Raw genomic sequence first — 20,542 nt, 5'->3', positions numbered from 1 at the left:
AGCGCATCAGTGGACATACTATTGTCAAGCAAGTTTTGAGACTTTATGGTCCTTGGGGTCAGACTCGGGGTCTCAGGTTGACGTTTATTTTGATGTTGCCAGACAGGACTACGCTTATCAAGGAAATGTGAAGTGAATCTGGACTCATCATTGGTAATATGATGATTTGTAAGGGGCGGCACAAACATGTGGCTGTTGTGCGTGGCAATGAGCTACATGTAGACAATTTCTATTCACTTCATGACCATAACTCATAAACTGTCACCACGTGAGGAGGTTGGTTTAGAATTAAGTCTGCAGCCGCCTATGATGGTCGTGAAGGCGACCAAATGGATTGAGTGGTTAGGCTTGGTGACTTGGTTGACTGCATGTCAAACCCCGATAGCATGGATTGTTGCTCACAAAATCAGTCACTTCATTGTCCTGAATTTTACTGAATGTGGCATTAAATAACAAACAAACATAAACCGTAAAATATTTTTTTGTAAACTCTGAATACACATCAGATAAGTGCTGAGCTGGTGCCTTTTGACATTCAGTAGTTTGACATACATGTATATAAATGTTTGCTTTTGTTTCCATTTCCAAGACAGCAAAGTGGACTTAGGTTCTGATGACTGTAGAGTTTCTATCCGGGGTAAAACTCCAACCGTTCAGTATCTTGATGACATGTCAGACATCATACAGTCTTGTGAGGATTCCCACCAGCCAATGCTTGTTGTAATAAGTGATTCAGGGTCAGGGTCAGGCTCAGTGCACCCTGATGTTGAACATAGTGTCAGTCATTGGATTGTTTGGTCCAGACTCCATTATTTTCAGGTTGCCATGATATATGGCAGGAATATTGAGAGTGCTGTCCTATTTAACTAACATATTTAAAAGGGCATGGTGAAATCAATGACTTTATCATCTTGTTAAGTCTTTTACTATTTCTGAGTTCTATATTAGGCATGTGTTTTCCTAATTCAGGAACTGATGCCGGAAATGCTTATTACTTTGTTATTAAAGAAACCATAGGCTTGGCAAGTTCTATTTCAAAGTTGAATAGCATTGCGCCATCCTGTTGCACTGGGTCTTCAGTCAGAACCAAGCCCCAGACAATGACAGCGCAATGGCGACTCCCACACAGTGAATCCAATATAGTGGACTTGATTACTATAGAAAATCCCAAGTTTAAGTGCTTCTATGTGCCATCAACCACTTTGAAGGAGCATGGGTGGCCCAGTTATCTAAGGCGCCGCAATACACTGTGCTTAATTGCGTCGCTTTGGCACACCAGATACCTGTGATCCTCCCACATTGACACGCCGTGATATAACTGGATTACTGCTCAAACAAACTCTTTCACTCACTCATCCACTTTGAAAAATCTTACTAATCAGATAAAAAATAACCATCCATATTTTATACAAGAATGTTGGAATTGAAAAAGGCTGACATAGTATTATAAAAAGATAAACCCCAGCAAGCTCCAAATGTAAACATTAGAATTAGCCACTACATTCACACGTTGTTTGTGAATGCTACAAGACTTGTCAGCACTGCATAGTGTAATCTTCTAAAGCATACACACGAAATGTTATATACAGCTGAAGTGATCTGGTGTTTTACCCTCTGTATTCTACCTCAGAAATGTGGCCCAAACACAAAACATTTAGTCTGTAAGAATTAATTTTTCTGAGATTTTTTTAGGGCATATATTTCACTTACAATATGTAATTAAAACGTGAGCAACATGTTTTATTCAATAAAGTTCTTGTAGTATAGATGTGTGTTGTGCCATTGTGCAGTCATTGCGTTTTGACATACAAGTCAGGGTACAACAATGATAACTTTGTTACAAGGTACCTATTGTCATAGAAGTTGCACTGCATTGGGCATGCATTTTCCCCAAAAGGAAGCAGTATTGTTCCAGAAGTGCTTGTAACTCTCATTTAATGAAGATTGAGTCATAGGACTGCATTAAGCAACATTAGGGGTCCAGAATGAATATAGGTAGAATTTGGTGAGTTCAGCATGGAATTGTAGATATGTTCCAAAACACAAAGTCACACCAGACGAAGAGCATGCTTTTAATTGTCGTATTAGTGAGCCAGAATCATGCTTTGCTTATTGAGTTCAATAGAGCTGGACCAGTTATTTAAGATTTCATAATTCACTGTGCGAACTTGTCACCAAACCTACATGGAACAATGCCAACACAATATGACAGGGTATCTTTCTGTTACTGTCCTTGACAGTCAGTATGTCTGATTTACTCATTTACCTCTGTTGAGATGAATGAGTGAAATTATATATCCAAGACTACTGAGTTGACAATGTAATGCTATGACTATTTTTCTTTTCACATTGCAGAAAGAAATTGAAAGAACGGCTTAATATACCTGCAAAGTTTCCAATAGGTTTCCAGGTAAGTGAAAAGCTTTGATTAATAACTTAAAGTAAGTGCCCTTTTCAGCTTAATAATTAAACTAACATTCAACTAAATAAACTGACTGGTGGGGGCTTCACCAGTAGATATAAAGCTAAAAGTAGCAATGGTAGTAGTGACTAGTTTCGCACGACTTGTGCTCATCAGACTGATTGCTTAGGGGCGTGTGCGTCCTTAAATACCTGAATAAACAAGCGAAGTCGTTTGTTCCATGATGTGTAAGCCTGTCATTGGTTGTTTTTATGGCGGCTGAGTGGTGTGTTATAGTGACACGTCGTTATTAGGTCGCCGGTGATGTGGCGTAAAATGTAGTCGCCGGTATTGGCGATTAAGCGTGAGCTCCCGTGACTTATAGTGGTCGCCGGTGGTGGCTTTGAAACTGTGGAAAGTGTACATAGACCGGTGGGTCGCCGGTTTAGGTATGCTTATGGTACAGAAAAAAGAAGTTATTTTTGGTCGCCGGTGTTATTGCCGGGTGAGTGAGGGTGGCCTGGGTTGGTCGCCGGTGGCGGTCAAAAGTGGTCGCCGGTTTGAGAGGAGGTGACCGGAGGTTCGCCGGTTTTTTCCAGACGCCTATTTGGTTGTGGGGGTCGTTACTAGAACACTGATTTGTTCTAGGTTTATATATATATGTTTTAGCAAAGCTCTCAGAAGGCAAGGGTTCAAGATTGTGTCCTTGGTGAACATAATAAATGTGAATGTCAGAAAATGTATGTTGGATGTAACATACTATGGAAGAAAAAAACGAAACAATGGAATAAAGGGTTAAAATAAACACGTGTTGTGTTTTATTATTTAACAACGAAGAGAAGGAAGTTGTAAATAATGAGTCCCGAATGGAGGAGGAAGGACATCGGTGGGGCACACTTGGTGAGTTTCAAACTTATTGTTGAGTGAGCTGGTCACTGGTGTTAAGAATGTCCTTATGGCGACTCCGGGTTAGAGTTCCATGAAATCTTCTAGAATGGTATCAAGTGGGGCGACTATATTACCGGCTTGTTTTTTTTAGGTGTTCCCGATTTTGTTGAGGGAACACCTTCCACGGCTCAGTGTCGAGGTCGCCGCCTGCAATCACAAAATGGTCCCATTTGGTGAACGGTGGCACCGGTATCCATGGGAATGGAAATTGATAGGTGGTGGTGTGGAGACTTTCACTCACATTTTTGTTGTTGTGGCAGGGCTGCCCTTCAGATTTCTTGGTTAAGTAATCGCCCGTACTGTAGTTAGGCTCCAGGTAGGGGCCGTGTACTCGCTTGACATGCGCCTTGGCATCGTCGGGCCTTTTGAAGTTTTTAGTGCAGATTATGCACACGATACGTGTTGAAGAGTGGGTGGCGCTAAAGTGGCGCTAAAGTGGCGACGCAAACTATCCCTACGGGTGTAGTTCTTCCCACATAGAGCGCAAGAGTGTGAATTAGACATCTTGTTTGGCTGATTGTTTACTGACGATGGACTGTTGTCGTCATGACGTGATGACGTCAAGTAGCCAGGGTTGGTGTGATTGTGACGTCACAATGCGTGATTGGCATTGTTGTGTGACCGTCCCATCATCAGAGGGAATGGCACACCTACCGAAAACATCAGTAGTTTTGTAGACGAACACATCAAAGCATTTGTCAGCAGATATCCCAGTTACCTCAGGGATACCACACACTTTATACAGAGATTAGAATCACTCAATCTCCCCAACAACCGAGACATTTTACTTGTTACTATGGATGTCACCTCGCTGTACACCAACATTCCAAACGGCGAAGGCCTTAGAGCCGTTGCACAAGCCATTCGTAAGTTTAAACCAGACTGGCAAATTTCGCCCACTGGTTTACTCTCTCTCCTAAAAATCGTTTTACACAATAACAATTTTGTGTTCAATAACCAACATTATCTACAAGTTGGAGGCACAGCCATGGGGACGAAAGTCGCCCCGTCCTATGCCAACATTTTCATGGGAGAATTAGAAACTCAACTCCTATCTGGGTATCTCGATTAGCCGGACTTCTATGCCCGATTTATTGACGACATTTTCATTATCTGGACGCTAGGCGAAACCTGCCTAGCTGCATTTATTAACTTTCTTAATAATGCACACCACTCCATTAAATTCACCGCAGAATTTTCCAGGAATAAAGTGGCCTTCTTGGACACGTGGGTTTCGTACAACAAACAGAAATGCAAACTGCAGTTCACTTTATATATCAAACCCACGGACACACACTCCTACCTGTTGTACACGTCTTGTCACCCAAGCCATATCAAAACGAAAGGGCCATTCAGCCAATTCCTGAGACTTAAGAGAATTTGCTCCTCTGAATCAGACTATGATACACATAGTAGAAATCTCATCAACTACTACCTGAAAAGGGGTTACCCTAACAAAACACTACAACAAAATAAACACCGGGCAGACGCTTGCAATAGAGAATCACTCTTAGCAACCAAACCCAAACCTGCTCCCATCAGGAAACAGGTGCTTATTAGCGATTACAATCCATTGAACATGGAGCTCAACAGGATCATCAGAAATCGGTGGCACTTACTCACCGGTTCTGACACTTGCAAAAGTTGCTTCTCAATTCCCCATGTCTCGGCCTATAGACGGAATCCTACCCTTAAGGATTACCTTGTCAGGACAGTACTACACTACCCACCCTCCAAACCGCAAATCAGCGGCAAGGTAGTCAACTTCGTTAATGAGAGTTGCAAAAGAGAAGGATGCAAAATCTGCAACTCCCTAGGCAGAACACACACGTTTCGCAGCTCAACATTAGGCAAAACATTCAAAACCCACAAGTTTGAATGTACAAGTAAAAACATAGTTTACTTGTTAACTTGCAACAAATGCAAGAAACAATACGTCGGAGAATCCAAAAGAGAATTTCAAACTAGACTGAAAGAACACTTTGCAGACATCAGCTACAAGAGAGACAAACCTGTAGCTAATCACTTCAATAGTGATGATCACAGCACTAAAGATGTTAGATATAACATCATAGCACAGCTCAAGGAAAACCCTGAGTCTAATGACACCACAGTTAAAAGAAGAGCACTCGAACTGAGGTGGATATTTGAGCTTAAAACGTTCCACCCGCACGGTCTCAATGACAGAATGGTTGGCTGATTAAATTCCCCCTTTGGTCAACTTGCTGTAACATTCAACTAAATCAACATGAACAGACAAGATTTGTGTTGGAACTGTAAATGGTGGCGACCATTTTTGACAGTAAAATAGTTCCTTTTAGTAGCAGGTCAGTGAGAGATCTTTTGCACCCAAAGAGAAATAGCTGTTCTATTGCAAGGGTAATAGCAGTGGTCCAGCATGTCGCTTCTGTCGCTGGTTCCCTGTTCAGTGTGAACTATGACAACATGTAACATATAAGATGGCACCAATCTTAAACTGTTCCATATAGCAACTTCATTCAAAAACTGTCATTTATATTCTGAATGTCTGAAACTAATACATGTTTTGTAATCAATGATATAGTTCAGAATAGCAACGTTTGTTCAGTCTGCAACTATAGCATGAACTGGCACGATGACCACACCATGCAAAACTATTGTCCTGGCCGTTTTTCTACATATTTAAACTGACGGCATTCTGGCAGTCCAGGGTAACATTGCATCAGTTAAATAATACAAACCCATTTTATTGATCAGCCTTTGTCTGATTTCTCACAACATGGCCATCACATCAACTGATCAAACTAAACACCATTCAATAAGCTATCCATGATAATAAGGATATGAAAAGTCTGTAAGTATTAACAAAATATGCTCTAGTTGCCAATGGCTCTGTCATGGACATCTTCCCGAGGCAAGAGAGTTAACTGACTTTAGAAGTCCAGTTTCCACCCTTGCCGAACTTGGCTGGAATTCCTGGGCTCGATCGTAGCGCCACCAGGGCTATTACGAGTTATGTCCTTTCTATGCCTCTCCTATTGACCAATCAGATTCAAACTCTCGTATCACTTGCATTTGCTTCAAACAAAACGACGGCGCCCAGTCAAGACGATCTGATCGATAATCAAGATCTATATTGTGATAAAACGAGTCTTACATCGTGAAGTGCATCAAATCACGTGAGCACCTTGATTAAAAACATGAAAAGATTTAGAAAATATCTGCCGACAACGAGTTAGCGGTGCACATGCTTTGCAAATCCTGCAGTCGACCGAAATCTGCATGACACTTTATGAACCGGATTTCGATTTCGGTGCGCGATTTTGATTGGACTATGCATAGACTCCTTAGTCCAGCCAAAATGTAACTCCATAATACCAGCCTAGTTCGGCAAAGGTGGAAACTGGACTTTAATAGTCAGTTAACTCGCTTCCCTCGGGAAGATGGTCATGGATGACACATGAGACAATTGCACATTGTTTCCTCTGGCTGTGTAGGCTGACGCACATGGACTTCAAGTTTATATCTCGGCACCTTGAAGTCACTGCGGTAAACATTGCCGTCTTTGGTTCACTAGCTTTTTCCAAAGTGTTTTCTGAGGTAAACATAGATCAAAGTCCATTGTAATGTACCTAGATGTACAAACTCATATTATAAGGACAATATATCATGGTATTTCCCATTTGTTCAAATATACTATCCAGAGCATTTCTACAGAGTCAGCATGCTGAAACATGAACCGGAAGTCGTCCAATCTTTTGTGATTGGTCTGCTCGGGCGGAAGAACATTTTTGGTACAGTTGCCAAATGTCTTACACCAGCTGATCATTGCACTGGTGATCGCACTTTGACGCTTGAAATTAACATTTTCCCCATTGCATTCCCACTTTCAGCAACACTGAATACTTCAGAGGCCTCCATCATACAGTCAATTTTGGATATTTGCATTTCAAAATATGGCTGCATATCCATTACCATAGGTTTCCCTATCCAGATCAGTCTGCCTGGTTTTTCTAAGCTAGCAACATGGCAGTAGAGCTCTGTTGATGTTTCGAGGTCATCAGTCTTAAGAAGCGGAACAAAATCAGTCCAACAGTTTGGCAACATTTGCCAATGCTGCTCTACAGCTCAGCCAGTCTCAGTCTTTGACCCCATTTCGACTACATTGTTTACTGATCACTGTGTTTCACTTTCTGTTTTCATCTACAAAAAAAAACCTGCATAATTTGTGATTATAAAATGATTACAGCACTCAGCTTGGTCCTCCACCCAGACAAAGAAGTCATTCAGGGACTGGATGGCTAGTCTTCGCACACATCGGGGGTCTGGCCTAGAAATTTATAATTAGACTCTGTTCAGAGTGAAAAGAAATTACAGTTGGATGAATCTCTCTCATGGGCACTGCATGGTAGCTGTGTGGACTTGATTAAGTTTGGAAACTGGGGCATGGAGCTGTTTCCTGTCACGGATACCACAAGCATTACAGACATAAAAGCATTTCATTGGTTACTATTGTTTGACATTCGGATAAAGCAGAACGCTGAATTTCTTATTCAACTCCTATCACATATGGATTTCCTGGTACATTCTGTCAAGTCGGAATTAATACCAACTCAAGACATTGTGGACATAGGGGCAAGGTTTCAGCTTTTAAAAGGTATCTTAAAACCTCCAGGGGACAGATATCTAGAGCAAGAGAGATGATACAAAATGCACTCTACCAACCCAGCAGATCACGTTGTTGGGTGTTGTCTTTCCTAGGAACGTTAACATCACTTCAGTTATGTCCACTGCAAGCGTGGATGAATACTTCCAGAAATATGGAACTGGAAAATCTTCCACAACCCCTCCACAGCGAAGGTTAGGGTGCACATATGGACGATGTCATAGTCCAAGGAGTGTCCAAGACAAGAAGTTACATATAAATTGCCTGGAAATGTGCCACTATCCAAGCAATTAAAGCATGGACTCATGTAATGCACCACTCATCAGTATTGATAGCCACACACAACACCATGGTGTTAGCTTACATACAACATCAAGAGGGCACGAGATTATTACATTCTTGAGGGAGGTTACACATTTAATTGCCTTGGCAGACTCGGTGAGTTGCAGGATAGAAGCACGGCACATACTGGGAAAGGTGAACATACTTGCAGACTGCCTATCACGGAAACACAAGATTGTACCCATGGAATGGACCCTTCATCATGCGGTATTCAAATGGATCACCTCGACGTGGGATACTCCTCATCTGGATCTTTTTGCCACATGCCTAAACAATCGACTACCTGTATATGTCAGACAAGTTCCAGATCTATTAGCCCTCCAGATAGATGCCCTATCCATAAGATGGCAAAGGATGTTCATCTATGCTTTCCCACCTTGGCCTTTCCTAGAGTTATAAGGAAGATTGCGGACACAGATTGTGTCATGATAGCTCTGGCATGGCCCCAAAGAGCGTGGTTCCCTGGACTGCTACCACTACTTGTAGAGGAGCCTTTCAAACTGCCAGAATGTCACGATCTTCCCCGCCAACCAAAATCAGTACTGCAGCATAAAGGCCTCTCTGTAGGTACTCCCACAATATTAAATCAACTCATGAAGTCATTTTCTCTGGAAGATATTATTGTCCCACGCACTTTCCCAAAATGGAACTTGTCTATTGTACTGACCACCTTGATGGCGCCATACGAGCCAACGACAGATGCTACACTTTTAACAGCTTAAAAAAAGACACCTTTTCTCTTAGCGTTAGCTACAGCAGCCAGAGAATCTGAGCTTCACGCAATTCATATCTCTTCCATTACGCACTCACAAGACTGGAGATAGCTTCCGGAGTTGTCGCCAAGAACCAGTCGTCAGCGTTTAGACCACTAGGACACAGACAAAACTATTCCATCTATGCAAAACTGTGGATCATACAGATAGGTTATTATGTCCAATCAGAGCTCAGAGGAATTATATCACAGCTACACAAAACCACAGAAAGAAGAAAAACTTCTCTTTACCTCTTGCAAGCCTTGTCAGAAAAGGACATTACTAAGGCTACTGTGGTAGGATGGCTTGGAACCACAATACCTGACAGTTGTCATCAAGCCCAGCTGTCAACACCAAAATGGAGAAGTTGCAAGGCTCATGAAATTTCAGCATCAGCAACAAGTCTGGCCTAATGGAATTCAGTATCCATTGAACAAGTGGTTTCAAGGTGCCAATTGGAGATCACACCATACTTTTACAAATTTCTACTCTAGATCTAGAGGGGACTATACTCCTTGGGCCCCATGGTGGCTGCCCAGGCTGTAGTCACTCAGTAGCCTCTCCAGATCCCAGAAAAAGCCCCAAACGGTGTAAGTTAGCCTTTAGATTATTGTTGACTAGGTTGGGCAACCATAGGCTAACATCAGAGATCACAGATATATAGGTGATATGGTTATTACATCATTAGTCTCTTGGCGTAACGTGTAGCTACCGGAGGAATAGTACGTATTATCACCAACATAAAAGGGAGGATACGTCATCAGTAGGAATGTACATCATTATCATATCTAAGTTGAGATAAGCATGTATATTGTTGGCTATAGAGCAACATGTATATGTCTAACGTCACAATGGATTATTAACCACAAGTGACATCATAGATGACCTCAGAACTGGAAGTGACGACATTAATAACCCCAAGTGACGTCACAAGGAGAATGAACCGAAGTGACATCATAGATGTCTTCAGAACTGGAAGTGACGTCATAAAAGACCTCAGAATCGGAGGTAAATATCATGTATGGTCATATATCACCAAACAAGTAACAATTACGACATCATAGAATGGGATGATGCCACAAAGTGACAAAAGATTCAGGTTGGCCCAACCAGGGTAAAATCAGAAGGTTAGGCATTGGTTCATCCCCATTTTTTTCTATATATTTCCCTACTTCACTGCTGCCAATTATCTGGGAGTACAAGATGCCATATCCTGCCTGTCCTAGTAAATGCTGGCTATGATGTAATAGAGGTAGGATATTCGAAGGAATTATCAAACAATAGTTATCATTGTGTATTATTCTATGAATACTACCTCTATTACATCAGGAAATAGTCCCTCCCACCTCCCCAATATATCTTACATCTAGTCGATGAAGGTTATTGGAAAGAAGTGATGTTTTTTGGCCTTGCACATACACAGATGAATTGAGCCTAAGGAAAGGGTTTACTTCAGAATTCAGGAATTTATGGCTATGATGTAATAGAGGTAGTATTCTTAGAATAATACACAATGATAACTATTGTTTGATGTCTACCAATGTTTCACATACATCAAGGCGTAATGAAACTGTCAAAGCGAAAACCGACATCATGCTACTTTTAACATTTTTCTTTTTCACATGAAATTACACTATTTTACACCACTGCTTACTCCAAAGGTAGCTGTGGTAACCATATCCCTGTGCTGCTCCCTATAAACAATTTTGGTAATGACTTACCAAAGTGTTTACCTGTTTTCCTAATACATCCCCAATGCAAATCTGCATAGCCCTTATATGTTTCAGCAAATTGCATGCATTCTGATGTAACGACAGATGACAAATGACTTCCTTCCTTCAGGCACCTGCCTTCAAATATGAGTACTTAGGGTATATTTTAGATTGTCCAACAATTTATTTACTAACCAGCAATGGAGGCCAAAGATCTGTACCCTCTCGATGGTTCCAACCCGATAAGTATATAGGAAGTTACATGATCGAAAAAATAAGTGCACATATTTGAAGGCAAGTGTTTTAGGAATTGAGTCATGTTGCAGTTTTCACAGGATTAGGATTCCCGTACATAATGGCAGTGTTGTTCGTGTGGTAATTCTGAATCATGAATCTGTGTAGCAACAAATCAAAATAATTTATGGGTAGCAGCACAGATATGGTTATCGCAGCTACTCCAAAGCTTCAGTTAGGTTTCCATCTCTAGCGCATAGTTGAGACCGTGTCAGCTGGGACCTGGTTCAGGTCTGCTGTGGTTCAGTAGCTCCAAGCAGAGTTTGTACAGCAGAAATGTCCCTTGCAACCACCACTGCTGTCTTGTTCACAGAAGCATCAGAGATTGGGTGGGGAGCCCATCTGGGCTCTTACCATGGCATTGTGTGTGTCAGTAGACTGCCAGTGTTTTTGTCTCTGATGCGCTGATGTGGGCATCCATTGCTCTCACGCTGGATTGGACAAGTATTGTGACTTATTTTCTTCCACCTCAACCTATACTTCTCCAAGTTCTGTGGAAGGCCCACTAGGAATCATATGCAGCTCTGTAACCCTGCAGCTCTCTGTAACCCAGTAGCTCTGTGACTGTAAAACTGTAACCCAGTAGGTCTGTGACTTTTAAACTGTAACCCAGTAGCTATGTGACTGTAAAACTGTAACCCAATAGCACTCTATGTGTAGCTCTTTAGCTCTGTAGCTCTCTTTGTCTCATACTATCAATACCTTTTTGCATCATATATATTTTGCATTCAGGTTCTTGATGAAAACTATTGGGAGCTTGGTTGTATTAATAGGGACAGATTGAATTTGGATTAAATAAGAGGTTTCTGGTTGCATGCATACTTTAAAAGGCCTTGAATTTTAGACTTTGTCTTGAAAAGTCCTTAAATCATCATTTGCCATGAATAGGCCTTGAAATTATACATGATTTGAAAAAAACCCTTGAATAACACCCAACTACACATATTTTTCTTTTGGTATATATATTTGAAATACACATATGAATGTTCACGAATCTATGCAGTAATGTTGCATTGTAAACAAGTAAGTTAAACTTTGTAGCAGATTTTACGTAGTTTGTTTGCTTAAATTACAAGTATTTTACCAGTTGAATGCAAGTGCGATCCGGGATGAGTTCTCTTTCTATTACATCATGGCACTAAATCTTTTCGTCTGTAAGCAGCAAGCTGGGCCTAGATTTTCGAAAAGATCGTAGCCCTAAAATTATCGTAAATTCATCGTAAGGAAATCGTAGGCTATCGTAGCATATTTTCGAAACTATCGTAGCCCTAAGATATCTTAAGATTGTAATAAATCTAAGATAGCCCCATACCTGTCGTTAGTTTATTTTATCTTCATCCAAGATGGCGGCATACTTTTCCATAGATATTTTGCCAAACAATTAGTCTGCTTTACGTTCAAACATTGTCATTTCATTTTGTAAAACTGAGTGATTCAAATTGACACTTCGAAAACACAAAGAACGCAAAAAGGATTTTACGTAAAAAAAACATAACTGTGGAGTCGATAGCTTATAATATATTTCTATCCGAGTCCATGCTGAAGAAGTGTGAAACAACATACCTTTTCGATAATTTGGGAAGGATAAAAACGGAAGGTGTCGGCAGGCTACAGTTATGACCGTGACCTCATTGATAACTCAAGGGAAGCTAATCTTAGTTCAAACTCTAGTTGAGAGTGGTTTCCCTTCGTAATCGCCCGGGACACCTTGCTCAATGTTACAGTTTTAATAAAGCGCAGAGTTCCGCTGTTATATTTTCTGTATCACATTTGTGTCAATGCTTTAGTCTTTATTTTCGCATTTTATAATATTATATCAATCTACAAATGTAAAAAAACAACATAAAGGTTTTGCATAAGATTATATTATCTAAAATCGTGTGGGACGGGTGGTTTTAATAATTGAATTTTCACTATACAGTGTAGTATTTATTGACTTAACAAGGAAATACATGTGATCAAATATTTGTATACATTATTTAATATTTTTTATTGCAAAAGTAATTGTAATTTGTTTCGTTTTACATTCAGTACCTATGTTATCTATATCCTCTTGAAAGACAAATATTTGACAAAAAGTGATTCAAAACTGTCTGTTGAACAATTGCATTCTTTAAAAACAGATGATTTATGGCATATAGATGTATTCCATTAAATATAACAATTTACTGAAATATTGACAGCAAAAGTTAAGCACAGATTTTCGTATCGACAAATCAAATGAAAAATGGGTTCCCATGCTCGTTCTGGTTCTCATCAAAATGTAGCATAGTTTGCACATTGTCCAAAATTCACTTTCCAATATATGTTCGCAGAAAAAACGTTTATTGAATGAAATTTACTGATCAATATAAAATACACATTTTCAACACAATAATCTTTGCATTCAATTAACCGGTTTTAAAATATTTTGGTGTTTTTAATATTTAAGTCTACATCTTCCCGTTTTATGTTTAAAAAATATATAGATAGACTTGAGACCATTCAGACAATAAAATCGTTGTAACGTATAGGGTCAACAGACAACTACTAGTAAATGATCCTCAGCAATGCTGTCAGACAAGCCAAACATCACTGAACTACGTTCTGGAATAGATTTGACACATTACAAAGTATTTCACTCCTCAGCCAGATTTAAATGAAATCATACAAATCAGTTTATTAGCTCTACTTAATTTAAAAGGATAGAAAATGACTACATTATATGTATGTTAACTTGTGGCATGTTCAATGAGACAACATAACTTGACAGTTCCTAAATTATCTCTCTTTGCGAACGAAAATTAGTGTCACTTTTAAATTTTGAAAATAATTATGGATCTAGATAGATAAAAAAATTATTTCACTATCTAAATACTAATAGCTTGATATTGTATTTAAGTCCTTGGTTAATTTGTGAAATATATTGGGTACATAAATAACAAAACAAACTTAACAAGCTAAGTTAGCTTAGATTGTTATAAAAACTTGCTTGTGGGTGCGCTGTTTCCTGAACAATTTTTGTTTTGAGTGTTTCCACGTATAATGTTGTTGTTTACACTAATATAAACTTGACTTTTGACATAAACACAAAATATATACAGTATACATCACTTAACATCAGACTTGAACACGCATGTTAAATGCTGAACGCATATGCAGTTCGATCAAGGGTCTCGTCATTGTCATTTAGAATAACGTCTCTTACTTTCGTCCTATAGTTCTGCGCGCTCACGAGAGGACCATTTGAATGGAAAATAGTGAAGTATCTTTTCGCACATTATTTCAATTCTAAAGTGTGGTAACACTACACTTATTGATTATAACACTTATTGGTTTTGAAAAATGCTATTGCATGGCACGCGAATGTTATTTGTGTTCGGGTAGTCATGGCATCGTTTATCATAAGAACAAAACGTCTACATGTAGGATTGTACAGAATTTCACTCAAATATGTGCATGTTAAACAATGTGACCTGACAATGTGATCATGAATTCCCTTTCACTTATATATGTTGTTAAATATTGTCAGCAGCTGGGAAATCCCAGTGACGTCATTGGGGAACACCCCGCTTTTTCAATCTCTAACACAAATGAGTTCTTTGTCAGAGTTACAATAGGTATCGAAACTCTGAACGATCTGTGACAGGTTTGCGAAAATCTATCTTATCTTAACCTTAAGATATCTTATCTTTGAACGTAAGTTGTTAAGATTTATCTTAGCTAAGATCGTTTCGAAAATCTAGGCCCTGAAGTTTATCACTCATGAAGTTTCACATGGACAGGACAGTCTATAATTTACAACGGACCGTGTAAATGGATGTGGGAGTTTGAAGGTATAAAGCACTGTGCAGTGTTTGCCACCAATTTCTTGAATTAGGGAATATGGGCGAAATCGGCTTTGAAGTTGCATGCTTGAAACCGTGTACTTTGGTAAAATGAACGATCACATTATCCGGACTTGTCAACAATTCCTGTCTATTTTTCAATGAAAGCTGACAATCAGGAGTAGAAACCAAGAACATGTACTACTGCATAACCTAACACAATCGACACAACTGAATTATCAGTTCCTCCACCAAGCAATCCCGTGCAGTAAGTATAATGGCACATGTGATAATGTATTTACCTACAACCCATCTGCGTGAGAAACCAATAATGTGTTTCTTTGCTCAGGATTTGAACAGCATGTTCAGGAGCTTTGTGCAGTGTTTTTTTTTTTCTAGGATGGAAAACTAACCCAGGCCAAAATAGTAGAAACTTTGGCATCTTTATTGAGTGACCAGCGAAACTTTCTTAACTACAGGAAGACTGATCTTCCATGTCAAGATGCTGTTAAGGAATCCAATTGTGGTGTTAATTATATCCCCGTTTACGAAGTAAATCGGGGGTATATAGTGTTCCGTCTGTCCGTCCTTCTGTCCAAGCTTTTGTACGGCCCATAACTTTTTAACCATGCACCCTAGCTTCACCAAACTTGCTACACACATTTACCACAATGAGTCCTTGTGCCTTTTGCTAGTTTGAAGATTCTGAACTTTTTAATTTTGGCCGTTTCCATGGAAACATTAAGAAACTTAAACTTTTAGGGTGGGTGTTTTGTACGGCCTATATCTTTTTAACTATGCACCCTAGCTTCACCAAACTATCTACACACATTATTTTTTACTTATCCTGCATTTCTCCTTAATGCATATTACTGCTTGTTTCTTGACAGAGAAAAGAGCTGTGTGAGGGTCTTTGCTTGAAGAAGTTGCTACAACTAGCTGAGAGGCCAGCATCACGCAGCACCCACGTAACGAAGGGAAGTGACGTTACGGATCCTCACATTACTCTTGTCACTGTTTTTTTTTTTGCTGTAACATAAAACTGATTCAAACCCTAACACGTGTTTGCTATCTGGGTTAATGTTGTTTTGTCTATGTGTTGTGCCTACAGTTTGTATTTTGTACATTCTATGTTTGATAAACATGTGCATAACATTATTAGACACTTACTGGCATTTTCTAAAAAAAAACCATAAGGCCAGGTGTCTTGTTGCTCCAAGTAGCCATCTTGAATATTTTGCGTAGCCAGCAGTTTGTGAACTGGTTTGCGTTCTATATTCTTTTGCTGGGTACCCCACGATTGGTGTATCCTCGCAAGTATTGTTTGTTTTGTTGTATGTTGTCTTACGTTTGTCGTAATATTTGTTTTATAAACCCACACAGTGGGATAAACAAATTAAAGCATACATAATCGGGCGGGGACGCATTGTGATTTTACACTGCTTCGTTGCAGATATCATGCCCTCCTGCTCAAGGAGCCGGTGTAATATGTCGGCGTGGGATCCCCACCCCCTGTGCCTTAATTGTACATCCGACATGGGAACAAGCTGGCGCTTATAGACGACCCGCCGCTACATGGGTACAACCTGGCACTTATAGACGACCGGCCGCTCACGTCGTTGCCTATAGCCACCTACCTCCCTACTCAACAAATGCTACCTGGAGCGTCCACCTTATTTAGGATGACCACCTCAGGCTGCTGTGCTCCCAGGACCAGGCAAAGGATGTATTCATCAGCCTAGATATCGAGGATGCCTATCGACATGTCCCTATACATCCCGACGACCGGGTCCATTACCAATGGGCGGTTCCCCCATTTGGATTTTCTTCGGCACGGTGGCTACTCACACAGCTTACCACCATCACCGGGACATTCAGTTCGAGGCATACATAGACGACTGTCTCCTGAATCATTGGGACACCGTCACTCTACTTCGCCACATGGACTTCACCTCCTGGCTCCTGCACCTATTGGGGTGGAAGATCAAACTCAGGAAGTCAGAGTTGACACCCTCAAATCGCCTTCAGTTCATTGGGGGCCTCTTCCAGACGGACCTCTATCTCTTCTCTGTACCCAGAGACCGGTTGGAGCGCAGCAGGCGCACCTGATTCCAGCTCTCCACCTACCACGCACTCTGCACCAATGGCAAGTCCTCCTGGGCCTCCTCCTGGGCATCCCTGGTTGTGGACGGTGGAATCAAATGTCTTAGGCGACGTTTCCTTAACAGGACTTACGACACCTCTGCGCCTATTCATGGACGGGCCCCTGCAGTGTTCGGGCACACACCTGGAGGGACAGGTTGCCTCGGGGCTGTGGTCCGCCTGATCAGCGCCTATGGCACATGGACAACCTTGAACTGGAAGCTTTTATCTTGGCCATTGCTCAATGGAAGTAGGCCCTCAGACACGCCCGGCTCTCCATCTCGACGGACAACATCACTGTCGTATGGTGCCTTCGGAACCAAGGAACGACTCACTCCACTTCGCTCCTTCAACAGACGTTCCGATTGTTTCACCTGGTGGATCATCTGAAGATTCAGTTCCAGGTCCACCACATCCAGGGCTGCCGAAACATCCTAGTGGATGCCCTCTCTCGGCCAGGCAAAGTGACTCCCACAGAGTGGAAACTTCACCTAGATGCCTTCGTTCTTGTTTGTCGAGACCACGGTCTCCCCAACATAGACCAATTCGCCACCAGCAAGACTAACAGATCCACAACCTACATATGTCCGGTGCTGGATCCACTGGCTTGCGCAGTCGACACTTTCAGTGTCCCCTGGGAAGGACTTAAAGCATCCGCTTTTCTGCCACCTGTACTCCTCCCCAAAGTTGTCCAGAAGATCAGATCGACACGGAACCTCGATCTGACTTTGGTCGCCCCCAAGTGGCCAGCGAGGGCTTGGGTTGTCGACCTCAGTGAGCTGTCCGACGTGAACCCACTGCCACACCCAGAGTGCCAAATCTGCTGATCCACATCGCCCAACCACCAGGAGCCTCTATGATGACAAGTGGCAATCCTTCGAGAGCTTTTGCACGGGCAAGCACCTAGACCCCACATCTGCATCGCCTCAATTCCTGGCGGAGTTCAAGCTCCATCTGGGTCACAAGTCTAAGCTGAAGGGCAGTACCATCATGACCTACCTGGTGGCGCACAACTCCGTCCTGGCAGTTCCGGAAGATCGACGCATGACGTAAGTCCCGGAACTACAGGCTCTGCTCCGCTCATTCAGCCTGGAAGACCAAAAGGCGAAATCTCGTACACCAGCTTGGGGCTTGAACATCATTCTCACCTTGCTAAGAGACGCGCCTTTCGAGCCACTCGAAACGTCGTCATTCTACAACCTGACAAAAAAGACGGTCTTCCTACTGGCGCTCACCACAGCAGCCAGTGTCGGTGAGCTACACGCCCTAGACGTCACACGGGTCTGCTTTGAGCAGGGAGCACACGGAGCCGTGCATCTGGGCCTATGCAAAGAATCAGCTCCCAGGCCAGCCCGATAGATCGTTCCTCATCCCCCCTCTTTCATCGATTGTAGGCGCGGAAGAGCTCCGTCTATGTGTGGTTAGAGCACTTCGTTGCTACATCCGACGATCCAAGGAACGCCATAGACAACGACGACGCCTCTTCGTACTGGTATCTGCGACCTCGCGAGCGGAAGTCAGCCACAACACGATCGCCCTCTGGCTACGCGCCATCATCCTTCAGGCCTACAGGGCAGCAGGATTGGACCCCCTATGCTCCAACAACCTGCATGAGATCCGGGCGGTCGCCTCCACCATGGCGCTACACGGCAACTGCTCTCTATGCGCCATCATGGAGGGATGTTTCTGGCGATCCAACACGGTCTTTGCCAGTCATTACCTGCGAGACGTCGCATTGTAGGATGTGCAAGGCACGCACAGCTTTGGTCCGTTAGTAGTGGCCCAGCAGGTCACCACTACTACATGTCATTGACCACGCCTCCAAGTCCAGAGCCAGCCTTTTGACCTCCCCTGGCATAAGCCCTGGACTAGAAGGTTCATGCCTCATTTGCATACGGCTCGGTGCTCCAGTCTCGACCTAACCGAGCGTTATTGTCAGGCTGTGCAGTACCAGGACACAACGCATACCTGACTCTTCCCTTCCATGTAATGGTCATCCAGGCCGACCACAGCCGAAGACGGGCTGACGGAAACAGAGTTTCCTATACATGGAGTGGTCACCCGATGCCGACCACACAGCCAAGGATTGGCTAGCGAACAGAGTCTGGAAATAACAGATGAAAGTCCACATCTGAAGGTATGCCCACCTCCGTTTCGGTCCGATAAAGATGCATTAAGGAGTAATGCAGGATAAGTAAAAAATCTAGTAAAATCCTAGATATTTTTTATATTTGTATACTTATCCTGCATGACTGCGTCTAAAGGGACCTGCCCACCGCAGATCTACCTCTCCACGATGCCTTCCGATGTTTCGGACTACAGATTAATGTGAGGATCCGTGACGTCACTTCCCTTGGTAACGTGGGAGCTGCGTGGTGGGCTGGCCTCTAAAGCTAGTTGGAGCAACTTCTTCAAGCAAAGACCCTCACACAGCTCTTTTCTCTGTCAAGAAACAAGCAGTAATATGCAGGATTAGTATACAAATATAATAAATATCTAGGATTATAATGGAACCACAATGAGTACTTGTGCCTTTTGGTAGTTTGAAGATTCTGAATTTTTTAATTTTGGCCGTTTCCATGGAAACATTAAGAAACTTCAACTTTTAGGGTGGGGTTTTGTACGGCCTATATCTTTTTAACTATGCACCCTAGCTTCACCCAACGTGCTACACCCATTTACCACAATGAGTACTTAAGCCTTTTGCTAGTTTGAAGATTCTGAGTTTTTTTGTTTTTGCCATTTCCATGGAATCATGGTGAAACATAAATTTTGGGTAGAGTTTTTGTACGATCCATGTTTACAATATTATGTTTCCTAGCTTCAGCAAAATTGCTACATTAACCACTATGATTGTTTATTATCTTTTATAAGATTCTGAAAGTTTTCTCTTTTGCTCTTTTTCATTTAATGTATAATAAGTATGCGTCATGCTTTATAGTTAATTTCCAGTATCAAAGGATTCCAAGAATGTATGTTGTGCTAAGCAATGATTATCCCACACTAGATTGAAATATAGTTGCAAAAACATGTGTTCATTTCAAACATAATGCATCCTCATGGGGTTACAAAGGAAAGGGCAGTTTCTCTGACTTAAAGCAACAGGTATATTTCATTAATTAACAAACTATTTACTATTTGTTGTTGACCAGCGGGGATAACAGGGGTATGTGAGCTATGCTCACTTCTTTCTTGATACAAATAGGTCATGGACTTAAGAATGGAGTGCATTGAATTCGTTTTGGTTTTGAGCGTTGTCATGAAAATACTCACCAAATGCCCACTCACTTACTCTCTGGTAAGATATATCTCATCACTTTACCCCAAGGAAATGGTAACCAGCCCTGAAATGTGAAGTTGAACAAAGTGGCAACCCTTCTTGTGGACAGATGTTTGTGACCATGTCAGTAATGTGTTTGGGATTTTAGATGTATCAATTGGCAAGCCCTTACTTCTTAAAGTAGCCATGTCAAGACAGCAGTATGAGGCCTATTTGGACC

General features: G+C 41.7%; 1 protein-coding gene across 1 annotated transcript in view; it reads left to right on the top strand.

Annotated features, from left to right (window-relative positions):
• Positions 1 to 20,542, top strand: part of LOC124118186 (eukaryotic translation initiation factor 4E-like) — a 76,954-nt gene that overhangs the window by 49,254 nt on the left and 7,158 nt on the right. The window contains exon 6 of the mRNA XM_046480298.2: positions 2,356 to 2,410. Within this exon, the coding sequence (XP_046336254.1) occupies positions 2,356 to 2,410 (55 nt within the window). The remainder of the gene's footprint in view (positions 1 to 2,355; positions 2,411 to 20,542) is intronic.

Source organism: Haliotis rufescens, unplaced genomic scaffold (assembly GCF_023055435.1).
Source record: "Haliotis rufescens isolate VD_foot unplaced genomic scaffold, xgHalRufe1.0.p SCAF_66, whole genome shotgun sequence".
In the NCBI taxonomy this organism is placed as follows: Eukaryota; Metazoa; Mollusca; class Gastropoda; order Lepetellida; family Haliotidae; genus Haliotis; species Haliotis rufescens.
The sequence above is the reverse complement of the archived record's forward strand: the minus strand, read 5'-3'. Positions and strand labels throughout refer to the sequence as shown.